A 14,070-nucleotide genomic window follows, 5' to 3' on the forward strand; every position below is an offset into this window, starting at 1 on the left:
TCAGATACTTCTGCACTTCGACAAACATCATCAGTTTTATTAAAAGCCATTTCATCTTCATTGAAAACTACATATTGACTCGTGATACTCTTCTTGTGACCTGGCTCGAGGCACCATAGCCTATAAGCTTTAACTCCTTTAAGGTATCCATGAACATGCATTTCAGAGCTCTGAGTTCGACCTTGTCTTGCCTAATGTGAGCATAGGCTACGCATCCAAATATTTTAAGTCTGTTGAGATTTGGTGGATTTCCCGACCAAACTTCTTCAGGTGTTTTCATATCTAACACAGTTGAAGGACGTCTATTTATCAGATATGTTGTTGTCGAACAGTTTGATTTTCGACCAGAGTCTTCCAACTTTTGAAATACTCAAAAGTTTCATCCTTAGTCTTATGGATAAACACCCATAACTTTCTGGAATAATCATATACCATGGATAGAAAATACCTCACTCCTGAATGTGATGGACACATTGTAGGCCCCCAAAGATCAACATGGATGTAATCAAGGGATCCATGTGTTCTTTGTTTGCCTTTGTTGAACTTTACTCTGCAAGATTTTCCAAGTACACGGGGTTCACAAAACTTCAGCTTTTCGACTTTTTCTTCACCAAGCAGATTTTGTTTCCCTAATTCAACCAGACTCCTTTTAGTAACATGGCCCAATATTATGTGCCAAATTTCCGTCTTCGTCAAAGATTTCGTGGATGCAACATTTGTCAAACCACTTACAACTTCAGCCTCAAGGGTATGTAAGCCTTGTTTCTTCACGCCTCTCAAGACTTCCTTCGACCCCTTCATGACTCTTAGGATACTTTTCTCTCCTTGGAAAACATATCCTTTCTTGTCGAATTCACCAAGAGAAATCAGATTTCTCTTCGAATTAGTAACGTAACTGACTTTAGTCAACAAATTTCTTGACTCATCATGGAGCTTGAATCTCACAGATCCAACACCTGCAATCTTGCAAGCTTTGTTGCTACCCAGCAATACAAATCCACCATCTCGATCACATAATTACTCGAACAAGTCCTTGTTTGGATTCATGTGCCAAGTGCAACCTGAATCCATAATCCACTCCTTACTCGAGTCACTACTTGAAACCACAAGAATATCAAATGATTCAAAATCATCTTGAACAGTGGATGCATTTCCATTATCCTTACATCCACGATCTTTCACGCGTTCAGGACACACCTTTCTTGTGTGACCCTCCTTCTTACAATGATAACATTGAATACCAGATGCTTCTCCACTGTAAGACTTCTGCTGACTTTTGCCTTTCTTCTTATCGAACTTACCATCCTGTCGCAAGAATTTTCCCTTAACGGCCAAACCTTCACCAACACTCGAAGGTTTATTCTCCTTTCATTCGTTCAAGTCCTTAGAATACAGGGCTGATTTAAATTTTTCAAAGGTCAGGGACTCCTTTCCATTCAAGAGAGTTTCTTTGAAGTGAGCATGCGTTCGAGGCAAAGCGCATAACAGTAACAACGCTTGATCTTCATCATCGATATTCACATCAATATTTTCAAGATCAAGAATCAGTTTGTTGAACATATCCAACTGCTCAGCTAACACTTTATCTTCAATCACCTTGAATGAATACAAAGCTTGCTTCAAGTAGAGTCGATTTACCAGTGATTTGGTCATGTACAAACTTTCAAATTTTATCCATAACCCTGATGCTTTCGTCTCCTTTGATACTTGTCGAAGAACCTTATCACCAAGGCTCAACAACATAGCGTTGTGGGCTTTCTTGATCATGGTCGTCTTCTCTCTTTCCGTTAACGCGACATCCATAGTTGTCGCTCCCTTCAACGTTTCCAAACAATCCTACTGAACCAGTATGACTTTCATCTTCAAGCGCCACAGACAGAAATCGTTCACTCCGGTGAATTTTTCAATCTCATACTTTGTTGAAGGCATCATCTCCATGCGTACCGCACCAATTTGTTATGAAAACGATTCCAAGAGCAAAGTATAATAGGGAACACAATGGGAAACAAGAAGAACAACAAGGATTGATTATAACTGCTATTCTTTACTTTCTCTTTCAAACAAGATTTCAAGTGTTACAAGAATAACAAATAACCCTATCACCCTAAATTAGGATTTGCAGTGTGCAATGATGAAAGACTAGTATATTATTTATAATAAAACCAAACATACTAAACTAATGGGTTTTTTCACAAATACCCATTACAAGATAACTTTGGGTACAAGCTAACTTAAACAATTGGACAAAACAAACAGGCCCAATTCGAAATAATAACAACCCTAGCATTTCGACACCCACATATTAGAACACACTTCGACTATACTATGTAGGTCTTCGACACCAACATGTGAACATACTTCAACAGCATGCTAACCTCTGTCGAACCCAAAGCTACTCTTCAACTCACTAGAGTTCAATCTAATATCTCACATGCCTGATATTGGGCTTCTTCGAGTCCATAATTCATAAGTAGTTTTGAATACTACTTTATGAGATACTATATTAAGAATATAAATTATGGTCTCTAATGCTCTCCCCAAATTAACTATCATAGAGAAGAATGACTGGTCATATTCTTCACAAGATAATTAATAACTATTATGAATAGTACTGAAACCATTACTGATATAACAATTGAATCATAATAACAATTGAAGAAACTCTTCATACTCTCTTTTTTTTTTTTTTACTATTTGGATTGCTAATTATATTAGCTCCAAAAGCTAAAGACCATAGCCCAACTCCACCAGCTCCAAAAGATATTTGAGCATCATATGAATCTAAATACTAGTTAGTTCAATAAATTGATTAAATATTCTAGTAGTCAGAATATTTAATCAAAATATATTTGGTTAAGACAATTTTCATGGTTTATGAGGAAAAATATCCACGTTAATTGAGAGTAACCTACATGTGAGAGACATTATTTTTTTTATATAATATGAGTCTTCCAATTCACATTTGTATCTTAATAATCTTTATTTTAAATGTGAGTCGCTCAATTACATCTCTTTAAGGGGAAACTCTTTCATCCACGTATATATCCATGTATATTTGTATTGTCGTTGAAACCCTTACAACGTCATAGATACTTCAACCATACATATTGTCCAAACACCACAATGTCAAAAAGACTTTTGATACAAGAAATTAATTTCTTACTCGAACTATTGACTCTAATACCAGTTATGGGGAGAAGTAAACATCACACATATGAGAGACAACACATATACTAAAGTTCTCCACTTTCCAATTCAATGTGGGACTTTGAAGTGACTCCTAAATCTCTTTCCAATTCAATGTGGGACTTTGAAGTGATATATCTCATAGAAGAAAGCACCGAGAAATTTCTTGAATAGTTGTACTAGCATTGCTAGGAGAGCATAAATAAGGTGCTTCTAAGATCCACCATTAATTAATATTTGCTTTGAACAATGATTCTGCAACTCACAATATTTCACATCATTTCTTTCATAATATCTCCCATATCTCCTCCACTAGCATCAGCACAGGATATATATGGAACCGCAGCACTACATGGTTGTAATTCAATATGTGGAGCGGTCTTAATCCCTTTCCCGTTCGGAATGAATAAACCTCATTGCTATGCACACAAATGGTTTGAAATAGAATGTAAAGTGGACAACAAAACTTCTTCTCCATTTCCTAAGCCTTACATTAAGTTGTTAAATCTTGAGGCAACATATTTTTACGAGCAATCGAGCATGGTTGAGATTATGAATCCAGTTTACCGTTCCGATTGTCATAAAAGCAAAAATAGTGGCAACAGTGACAAAACCGTTACTCTTAAACACAGTCCTTTCAGATTTTCACAGGCTTATAACACGTTTCTAGCTGTGGGATGTAACAATCTTGCTTTTCTACAGTCAAATGGGACAACTGTTGGTGGTTGTGTATCAATTTGTGATGACAATAACAACAGTAACAATTTCAATTTCAGTAGTGACGGTTGTAATGGATGGTATTGTTGTAAGACCTCATTGCCTTCGCGTCTTTCTGAGTTTAACGCAACAGTAAGAGGTTTAAGGGAACAGAGTAATGATGGGTGTGGTTATGCTTTGATTGCAAGTGATTACTGGGTAACATTAGATAGTTCCTATATGAGCACGGATGAGATTGGGAGATTGAATGAATTGAAGTATAAGGAATATGCTCCTGCAGTGCTTGAGTGGGAGATTAAAAATTATATGTTAATAAATTCGACATTTCAACTACCTCCAAATTGTTATGACTCCAACGTTACTTCTTTAAGTAACAGAACCACCGGTCGGCAATGTCAATGCTCCTACCTTGATGAACAACAGTATAGCAATCCCTACGTTGCTGGAGGCTGCCCAGGTTTTTCAACGTTTTACTTTTTATATTCAATTAAAATATGTCATATAATTTTTTATCATTCTCCTTGGTTTGAATTATATCTGGTTCCATGCTCCATTTCTAATTCAATTTCACTTCAAGAAGAAATATATACCAGTTTTAAATTATAAGCTAACTTGGTTCTTTGTTTCAGAAGTTGGAAGGTACATTGTTGATAAAAAACAATCCAATAAGTGGGTTATTGTAGGTATGTACCAATTTCATAAATGAAGAATAATAATTTACACCTCTCAATTACACTCATCGCTAATTTATAATCACCTAATTTATGATGACAAATATGTAGGAATTTCATCAAGTTTCGGATCCATTGGTTTCCTCATTGGTATGTGGTTTTTGTACAAAGAAATAAAACGAAGAATGATCAAGAAACGCAAAGAAAAAATCTTCAAAAGAAACGGTGGTTTGTTGTTGCAAAAAAGAATGTCTTCAGGAGAAGTAAATGTTGACAGAACTACTCTATTCACTTTAAAGGATTTAAAGAAAGCCACTGACAATTTCAATAAGGATAGAGTTCTCGGAAAGGGAGGCCAAGGCACCGTTTACAAAGGCATGTTGGTGGATGGTAAAATTGTTGCAGTGAAAAAGTTTAAGGTTGAAGGAAATGTTGAAGAGTTCATCAATGAGTTTGTGATTCTTTCACAAATCAACAATAGAAATATTGTCAAACTATTGGGATGTTGTTTGGAGACAGAAATTCCGTTGCTTGTTTATGAATTCATTCCCAATGGTAACCTTTTTGAGTATCTACACGACCAAAATGAGGACATTCCAATGACATGGGACATGCGTTTGAGAATTGCCACTGAAGTTGGTGGAGCTTTATTTTATTTGCACTCAGTTGCATCTCAACCAATTTATCATAGAGACGTCAAATCAACAAATATACTATTAGATGAAAAGTATAGGGCAAAATTAGCTGATTTTGGTGCATCAAGAATAATTTCAATTGAAGCAACTCACCTTACCACAATGGTTCAAGGTACTTTTGGATACTTAGATCCTGAATATTTTCACACTAGTCAATTTACTGAGAAAAGTGATGTGTACAGCTTTGGAGTAGTTCTCGCTGAACTTTTAACTGGTAAGAAGCCAATATCCTCTGCAGAAAAATCTAAGGAATCACAAAGTTTAGCTTCCTATTTTGTTCAGTGTATGGAGGAGAATATGTTGTTTGACGTAATTGACAAAAGGATCACAGAAGGAGGGGAGAAAGAACATATCATTGTAGTTGCAAATCTTGCATTTAGATGCTTAGAAATGAATGGAAGAAAACGACCAACGATGAAAGAAGTAACATTGGAATTAGAAGGGATCATGGGATTGAATAAGAAGCTTAATGCACAGCAAAATCACGAGGAAATTGAGTTTTCTGGAATTGAACAGTACCAACATTACGATGGGTTTTCTACATCAAATTCATTACCAATTGACAGCAGCCAAACACACTCCACAGACTCGGAGGTTATGCATATTCTTGCATTAGAATAGTTGATTTTGAAAATTGCTTTTCATTGTCATTGAGTAATGTATTATTTTATTATAAACAAAAGTTTGGCTTAAGATAATGAATTGTATTGGATGTATTTAGTAAGGATACTCTGGAGTGCTCCAACATGTTATCCTGTAAGATGTTGTCAAGTTGTGTGCCCGGTTCAAAGTATTGATGAGTTTATTTGAGTGTTTTCTCTTTTATCAGTGGCCCCTAAGCTTTTGACCAACTTGACAATTTTTTACATTTATATTTTCTCATAACTTCTTACTATCTTGACAAGCGTATCATTGTAATATGGCATTATGGCCACCAGTGTAACATTAAATAAAGCCAAAAACCATGCTTTATTTCTCACACTAGCCACCAAATGGCTTAACCCGACCTTACTCTACTGGAGAAGCAATACTTTGGGGCGGCTCCTTTAGCTCCATCTTAATAGGGATGGTTCAATTGTTCCTAACTTTAAAGTAAGACTCTCATTATGATGGCATATTCCTTTCCATTGACTTAATTCAATCCACTTTTAAGGCTCATAACATAATTAGGAATAAATTGTAATTTATTCATTTATATTTGAAATTCATATATACAGAGAAATGTATCATGAAATATAATGAAGAAGTGTAGTCCAACAGCTATGGAACAATGACGATACATCATTACAAATCGATGAGTAAAAAGAAAAGCATAATTGATCGATAATGGGATCCTCTAACTGTATATGTCAACTATAATTTGACTTCAGAATCCCAAATTATCTTGTTTTTTTTTGTTGCTAAGTACAATTTTACCTTTCACAATGATATTAGTTGTTAAAAGCAACATTTTTTTCATAAGCAAGAGATATAATATATGGGAGAACTAAGGGTTCTCCAACCCGATTATAAAGAAAAACGGGAAGCTCCGACAAAAAAGAAGATTACATACCAATTACAATTACGAGAGAAAAATCAACGGTTCCTTGCTAAACTCGTAAAAAGAGTAATTGGAGTAAGTAATATTCCCACAAAAGGACCATTTCCAAACCAAGAATTTAATATTTCAAATGATATTGTTATTGTTGAAGCTCCAACCATCATTCTGAAAACAAACCCCATTCCTCAGTAATAAAATAGACCACGTAATAGCTAACCACACCACACCCAATTTACAACTTTTCACTTTATGTAACCGAAAGAATGCGTGCCACTCCAAAAAACTCGGTAAACACTCTTTCTCCTTCCTATCTCCTATACCTACCCAAAAAGCTATCTCATTCCATATCTTTTTCATCACCCAACAATAAAAAATGATATGCCTACAATTTTCTAAATCAACATCACAAAAGAACAATTTAAACTATCTAAAGGGAGAGAGATACCTCTATGTAACAATAGATCTATAGTAGGAAGTCAATTGTGAAAAAGTCTCCACCCGAAAGCCTTGATTTTAAACGACACTTCCATTTTCCACAAGAGCCCAAAAGCTTCATCACACTTGTTAGAAGGACCAAAAGGAGTAATACACCTCTTAAAATAAGAGTAACCAGATGCCACCAAAAAATCCATCCCCACATTATCGAACCAATCCACCACAACTCTACCCTCATTCCACCCTTGGAAACCTTCCAACAAATTCCTCAACAGCGCCCCATCTTCCAAAGCAAATTGACCTTCCAAACGAAAATCACCCCATTTCCACCCTTCATCGCCCCAACCGTCCATAGCCGCCACGGAAAAATTCTTCAAACTAGACGCCTCATATAAATCCGGAAAAATAACTTTCAAGGAAACCCATTCCAACCACTTAGCTTCCCAAAACGGTGTATTAAAACCATTATTGACGGTGAACCTACTAAAATCAACAATCGGATCACAAGAGAAGGCGTTTTTTGTTTTAAAATATCCTTCCACCAAAAAGAAAAGAGGGAGAAAAATTCAACCCCTTACAACCACAAAACACATTAGTAGACAAGTCACCATACTGAGCTTTGGAAATATTATACCAAAGAGAATTGTGGCCTTTAAGAATCATCCATCTTCACTTATTAAGGAGAGTCAAATTAAACAAAGCTATATTTTAACACCCAAACCCCCTTTCACAAAAGATAGATTAACATCCTTCCATTTCACCCAATGAATTTTTCTTTTGTCCTCTACTCCCCCCTGTTAGCTGGAGATTTTGACAAGTATAGACGAAATGTTCTAAAGAAATTTATTTGAAGAAATAATAGCTTTATGAGGCTATTTTAAGATTCTTTAAGTCAAATATTTTTTCTAAGTCGAAGTAAGGCACGAGTTGGAATATCTTCAAAGTCGAAGAAACGAAGGACTTAGGACATTTCGAGGTATTTTTGAAAATACTTGTTGACAAAGTCACGTTTTTTCGCACTTTAGAACTTCGAGCGGGAATGTTTTGAACTTCAAAGTGATTCATTTGGTCAGAAAGACACGTGGAAGCTTCGGGGAATCAACTGATCCTTAGGAGTAGTCTGTGACCCAAACAACGCAAAAACTTTCCCACTAGACTGATTCTTCCTTGGTTTCGTACACTGTGGACTGATATGACCTTCTTCACCACAGTTATAAGTCACAATCTTCCCTATACAATCGCTCACAACATGTCCCGCCTTGCCACATTTGAAGCACTTCTTCTCTTCACTCTTGCATTCATGCCTGCGATGTCCAACTTCACCACACCTATAGCACCTAACAGAAGCACTAGAGTCTCCCCCACTAGGCTTTTTCCAATCACTAGCTTTCGGATTTCCTCTGCCATATGGCTACCTCAATCCATAGGTTTCTTCCCTCTTTTTTCAACGAACTCGCGAGAGTGAGATGACTTCACCTTGGTATTATCTTCCTCGATGATCCTACTACAATCAACTAAATAAGCGAATCTGTGAATCATCTGGTACCTGATATCCTGCTTAATATCATCACGGAGACCATTCTCAAATTTGATACACTTCGAGAATTCACTAGCTTCATCATTATTGTAATGAGTATAATACTTGGCCAGCTCTACAAACTTGGAAGCATACTCAGGAACAGACGTGTTATCCTGTTTCAGCTCCAAGAACTCAATCACCTTTCTTCCCCGAACATGTTCAAGAAAATACTTCCTTAGAAACTCTCTCATAAATACAGCCCAAGTGATTGCTCCACCCCAACATCCAGTTCAGCCTTGGTAGCAATCCACAGTCATCAGCCTCCTTATCCAACATGTGAGTATCGTACCTTACCTTCATATTTTCAGCACAATCAATCACTTGAAAGATCCTTTTGATTTCCTTCAGTCACTTCTGAGCACCTTCAGGATCGTGAGTGCCTTTAAACAATGGAGGATTATTCCTTTGGAAATCTCCCAGCTGTTTGTTATTACCAATTCCAACTTCGTTGGGATTTCTGCCCAACACACCTGCAATCATTCCTAAAGCCTCAGCAATGGCATCATTGTTTCTTCCAGTTCTTCCAGCCATTGTTCTGCTAATTCACAAAACAATTTCTGTTAGGACAAAAGTATCGACAGTGTCAACCCACACTAGTCGCATACAAAGGAATAATAATAATAAGACTATGGTCACAATGACCGACTATGCTCTGATACCACTGTTGTAACACCTTTCTAAACCCCTGTGGAATATAATTTTAAATTCAGAGTAAACATGAACAAGGATGTCACAATTTCAAAAGAAATAAATATTAAATCAATTGTCATGCCTTTTTAAGGAAACAAACTCACATTATTCAGTAAACCATGTTCAACACAGCGTAAATAATTTTAAAACTGAATAACATAAACCATCAATTTACCAGTCAATTAAACATAATCCAAAAACCAAATAAATGAGAGTTTATCAATTAACTCTAAAACAAGCGTTCCCTAGTGTTACAAGACTAGAGCATGACACCAGCGCGAAAACTAACAGACTAGCCTACAAGCTATCCTCACCAAGTACAGATGCCGCTACTCCTCAATCTGAAAAATATCAACAGTAAAGATGAGACATATCACAATTAAACTATATTATACGTTCATAACGATAAAACATCATAAGCAGATTATTCACCCAACTGCAACATATTTAGATTTTCCGAATCTTCACCAACAATTACGAAATGCAATCAAACACATCACTACGAAATAAGACTGGAAATCTTCCAATCATGTTATAACAATACATATACAAATGCAACGTCTCTATGCATGTGGTACCAATTCATCATAGGATTAACCCATCAAACTGATCCAACCAACACCGGGATACGGCCTTGCCGAGCACTAATTCCACACAATGAGAATTAGCCTCCACTAATCCAAGCAACAGCAGGATTTAGCCACCAAGAATGATTACGAATGCATGCAAAAACATATAACATACTCACCATCACACCGATTATGATGAACAAAATCATCCCATTATACTCACCGATAGCATATTAAATTCAGTATGTTCATGTTCAGCACCATTCAAAAATCAAATTATACATATTCACAACAATTACAACATTTATATCACAACCATGTTCTCACAATATCACCACATCTCTTAAATCTATCGAACACACATCCGATATACAACGTACCATAACGAATAAAAAATCGGGATTTCAAAATAAAATCGAGCCACTGTCCGTTGAACCATTTTATTATATAAAATATTTCATTATCTTTACAACGCTCTAAACGACGCTTAAAACGAATATTCAGTTTGAAAGATATGAGATTTTAAAATAATTTTTCAAAAAGTGTCAGGTGTAACTGGTTACAGCAGGGAGCGTACCCGGTTACGCCTTTACGTAACTCTATTCACTGTTTTCAAAACTCGCCTGTAATTGGTTACAGCATAGAGGGTAACCGGTTACAGTACTAAAAAATGCCCAGTTTCCCTATTTTTCAACGCTGTAATCGGTTACAGCCCCGCTGTTACCTGGTTACAGCGTACCCAGTACCAAAAAAACACAATTTTAGCAGCACTTTCTCATCTCCAATTCAACCCAATTCGTACCAAACTCAATACATCACCAAAACAGCATCAAATCACACCTTTTAACACATTTCTAACACACTTAAGGGTCAATTAATATCAAACATGTTCCATAATCATTCAGATCCGTCAATTTCATCCAATTCGACTCTACATTCCAAAATCCCTAAACTTAACATACATCCAATTGAACTAACAACCTACATAATCAATCTTATCATCATTAAACTGATAATATAAGCTAAAAGGGTTTAATCACTCCTTACATTAGCCAAAGTTCTTGAATTCTCTTCTCTTCTTCCTCTTGCTCTTTCACGTTCTTCTCTTCTTCTCCTCTTTTTGCTTTCTACTTCTCTTCTCACAACTTTCCTTATTTTATGAAAATAATAATTCCACTTTAGTAATAGGCTTAGTACTTAACACCTCCATTTTTACTAATTGTCACACCGGCCCAGTTATCATACTTCATGATTTCTCCAATAATTCATTAAAATGTCAATTAATCCAAATAATTAATTTAAATTCCAATTAAATTAAATAATGGAAATTGTGGGGTGTTAAATTTTTAATAGCCTAAGTATGCCCTATGTAATTAAATAGGCTTTAAAAAAAGCCTAAGTCTGACCTTTTTATCAAATAGGTCTGGTCTAACCTGGCCTTAAATAGGCTAGGCTATAGGCCCTTGTAAGCCAGTCTGACCTATTCTCATCCCTATATACTAGAGCAAACTACATATATTTTTAAAGATGTAAGTTGATGGATAGAAGGAACATATACAATTAAAATTAAATCACATAAAATGAAGTTATAGGTATCATTCAGCATAGAGATAATCACATTCGAATTTGTGATGTAGTTTATTGTAATTTGCAATTAAAATATTTTATAACAGCAAATTAAGACATGATGGAACAAATCTAAAAGGTATGTAAAATAAAATCCAACTGTATGTCAGTTTGTGTATGGTACAAGGATATATGCTATTGAGGTTGTGAACAAGGACATTAGAGTTATTACACTTCTTGTGTCAAGACTGGAAATTGATGCGGATAAACTTACCAAGGCAGCTGGAATAGATGAACATATGGTCTAATAGATGACGGTTCCAATCCTTAAACTAACAAATTATTGACATCGTAATAATTGTAAAGAATAAAGATGAGTGCAACAGTCTCTGGTTAAAAAAGCATCCTGTGAAGTATCAACAACTATTTAATGAGGATGTCCTCCAAAGCATCTCTGGTTTGTAGGAAAATATATGACTATAATAGCCCAGCTATTTAATGAGGAGCTTTAAAAATATAACTTGGCATTTAAAAACATTACCTGATCCAGAGAATATTTAATACTAAGTGCCATTTGGTCCACCGGTGTCGGCAATCCTTGTGATGGTTCCATGGCTAGAAGAAAGAGAACTAGTGATCTGGTGGAAGATGCCATAGTCATTATTGAAGCTTTCACATGTTTCATAGCCTGCCACGCTGCATAGTTTTTTTTTTTTTTTGATTTACGCTGCATAGTTACTCTTAAAGCCAAATATGAAATCAATCAAGCAGGAAAATTGAAACAAAGGCATATTGATAACAGAACCATATGCCAAAAGTTCAGGGTATGGATCACCTAGCTCAATAATGTTAGATCCACAGGAATCAAGCATTATCAGTGCTTCTGCTGTGGTTGATAGCATCTTTATCAGGTGTACCATCATTATAAAGCAACCTACCAACTATCAGATTATGTTAATAACAGAATCTCACCTACTAGAACTTTCTATAGTGATTAACACTTAAATAAGATGCTTAGGTAGTTCATTAAAATCTTCAAAATTCAATAAAACTAATTAATGATGGATTTAAACATTGATTTTATTGATTGCACCAATCTGACAACAAGTAAATTAACTATTGTTAAGACTACGTGGTTTTCACCCCCAAGGTAGTTCATACTTTTTTTTGACACAAACAAACTCAACGACTATCATTAATCAACTGCGAAACAGTACAAGGAGGAATCTCATTAATAACATGACGCCTAGTCCAAGAATTGGCCGCCTTAGCTAACGTATGGGCAACCGAATTCTCTCGACGTTTGATGAACTTTACCTCAAAGTTCGGAAAATGACAAAATCATGATTCCGTCTAATGTTAAAACCAACGCAAATAAATTAATCAACAAGTTCTCACCCGTGCTGAAGTACTTTGTGGCGTATGAAGTACAACTTGATCAACTCCATTCCAGCCCTTTGTAAGTTCAGCTGCTACTCTAAACTCCCATACAGCAGCAGAATGCCCCATCTATGAAAAAAACCTAATAAGCTTATTGAACTCAGTAACGCCAATGCCCCGATAGAAGAGGAATCAATCTAGTCAACACCTATATGGAAACAAAGAAGTAAAATTATTGTCAACTAGAAGCAAAATCCCAATTGCCAATTAATGAACCTAATTTAATTTATCCTCACTGATACGATTCAGATATAGGGATCCCAAAATCTATCAACATAAAAATACAAGGACTAATGCAAGCGAAAATTCCATTAAAGCCATGAAATAGAAAAACATAAACAATGAGCTACTACTGCTATAGTTCTTTGGTTTTATCTTTTTAAAATATCATAGTAATATTCCCACTTTCTGTAATATGACATGCAGATGACCTGATATCACAAAAGTACTGAATCTTGTAATATATAGAAGCATAGAAGACTTCTAAAGTATGGAACTCAAACAACTTTATCTAGATAAAAGTTTTCGTCTGTTTTAGTTTATAATGATTCATATGTGTCATACCTCAAATTTGATCCATTAAGATTTGTCCATTTTTATTGGCACATCATTTAAAATATGTATATGTTAAAATATATATGTATATAAGTGTGACCAAAATTAAAAAATAGGGGTGTGCGTTAAATAAAAGTGTGTATTTAATTGGGCTTATTATTCATAAAATATGAGGCCCAATTTCAAAATTCTTTAAACTTGTGTTTTATAAACTTCCTTAGTTTATTTATAATATTTTGGATTTTTATAATTATTTATTTAAAAATATCATTATTTACTTGTAAATTATTTATATTTTTATAAATAATAAATATGTGCTCGTCTTTCATGTGCTTTCAATTGGGTTTTATTTCAAGTAAATAACATAGCACAATTGGTAAGGAATAAGGTTTGCAAGTAAGAAGCAACGGGTTCGAATCTCATAAGT

General features: G+C 35.3%; 2 protein-coding genes across 5 annotated transcripts; one reads left to right on the forward strand and one right to left on the reverse strand.

The window, feature by feature from the left end:
- Window positions 1-3,310: 3,310 nt before the first annotated feature.
- LOC131595329 (putative wall-associated receptor kinase-like 16) lies at window positions 3,311-6,079 on the forward strand. Its single transcript, XM_058867654.1, has 3 exons — window positions 3,311-4,360; window positions 4,533-4,586; window positions 4,686-6,079. Exons 1-3 carry the CDS (start codon window positions 3,436-3,438, stop codon window positions 5,888-5,890), a joined length of 2,184 nt encoding a protein of 727 aa, XP_058723637.1. The 5' UTR covers window positions 3,311-3,435; the 3' UTR covers window positions 5,891-6,079.
- A 3,565-nt stretch (window positions 6,080-9,644) lies between these two features.
- Window positions 9,645-13,536, reverse strand: LOC131595330 (uncharacterized). 4 transcript variants are annotated; one of them, XM_058867656.1, is made up of 4 exons: window positions 13,047-13,536; window positions 12,484-12,589; window positions 12,190-12,344; window positions 9,645-9,854 (listed from the first exon to the last, which is right to left on the reverse strand). In XM_058867656.1, exons 1-4 carry the CDS (start codon window positions 13,155-13,157, stop codon window positions 9,843-9,845), a joined length of 384 nt encoding a protein of 127 aa, XP_058723639.1. In that variant the 5' UTR covers window positions 13,158-13,536; the 3' UTR covers window positions 9,645-9,842. The 4 variants fall into 4 exon arrangements, 3 of the variants coding, with proteins under 3 accessions (XP_058723639.1, XP_058723641.1, XP_058723638.1); XR_009281809.1 differs by lacking the exon at window positions 9,645-9,854 and having other exon boundaries at window positions 11,779-12,344; window positions 12,484-13,236; window positions 13,325-13,536; XM_058867658.1 differs by lacking the exon at window positions 9,645-9,854 and having other exon boundaries at window positions 11,779-12,336.
- Window positions 13,537-14,070: the final 534 nt, after the last annotated feature.

This window comes from Vicia villosa, linkage group LG4 (assembly GCF_029867415.1).
Source record: "Vicia villosa cultivar HV-30 ecotype Madison, WI linkage group LG4, Vvil1.0, whole genome shotgun sequence".
Lineage (NCBI taxonomy): Eukaryota > Viridiplantae > Streptophyta > Magnoliopsida > Fabales > Fabaceae > Vicia > Vicia villosa.

Excerpts from the sequence above, each read along its gene's own strand:
- LOC131595329 (XM_058867654.1), top strand. The coding sequence starts at position 3,436 with ATGATTCTGCAACTCACAATATTTCACATCATTTCTTTCATAATATCT. Across the intron at positions 4,361-4,532 it reads CGTTGCTGGAGGCTGCCCAG|AAGTTGGAAGGTACATTGTT; the intron begins GTTTTTCAACGT and ends TCTTTGTTTCAG. Across the intron at positions 4,587-4,685 it reads CAATAAGTGGGTTATTGTAG|GAATTTCATCAAGTTTCGGA; the intron begins GTATGTACCAAT and ends ACAAATATGTAG.
- LOC131595330 (XM_058867655.1), bottom strand. The coding sequence starts at position 13,157 with ATGGGGCATTCTGCTGCTGTATGGGAGTTTAGAGTAGCAGCTGAACTT. Across the intron at positions 12,590-13,046 it reads CACAAAGTACTTCAGCACGG|TTGGTAGGTTGCTTTATAAT; the intron begins GTGAGAACTTGT and ends ATAATCTGATAG. Across the intron at positions 12,345-12,483 it reads ATCTAACATTATTGAGCTAG|CGTGGCAGGCTATGAAACAT; the intron begins GTGATCCATACC and ends AAAACTATGCAG.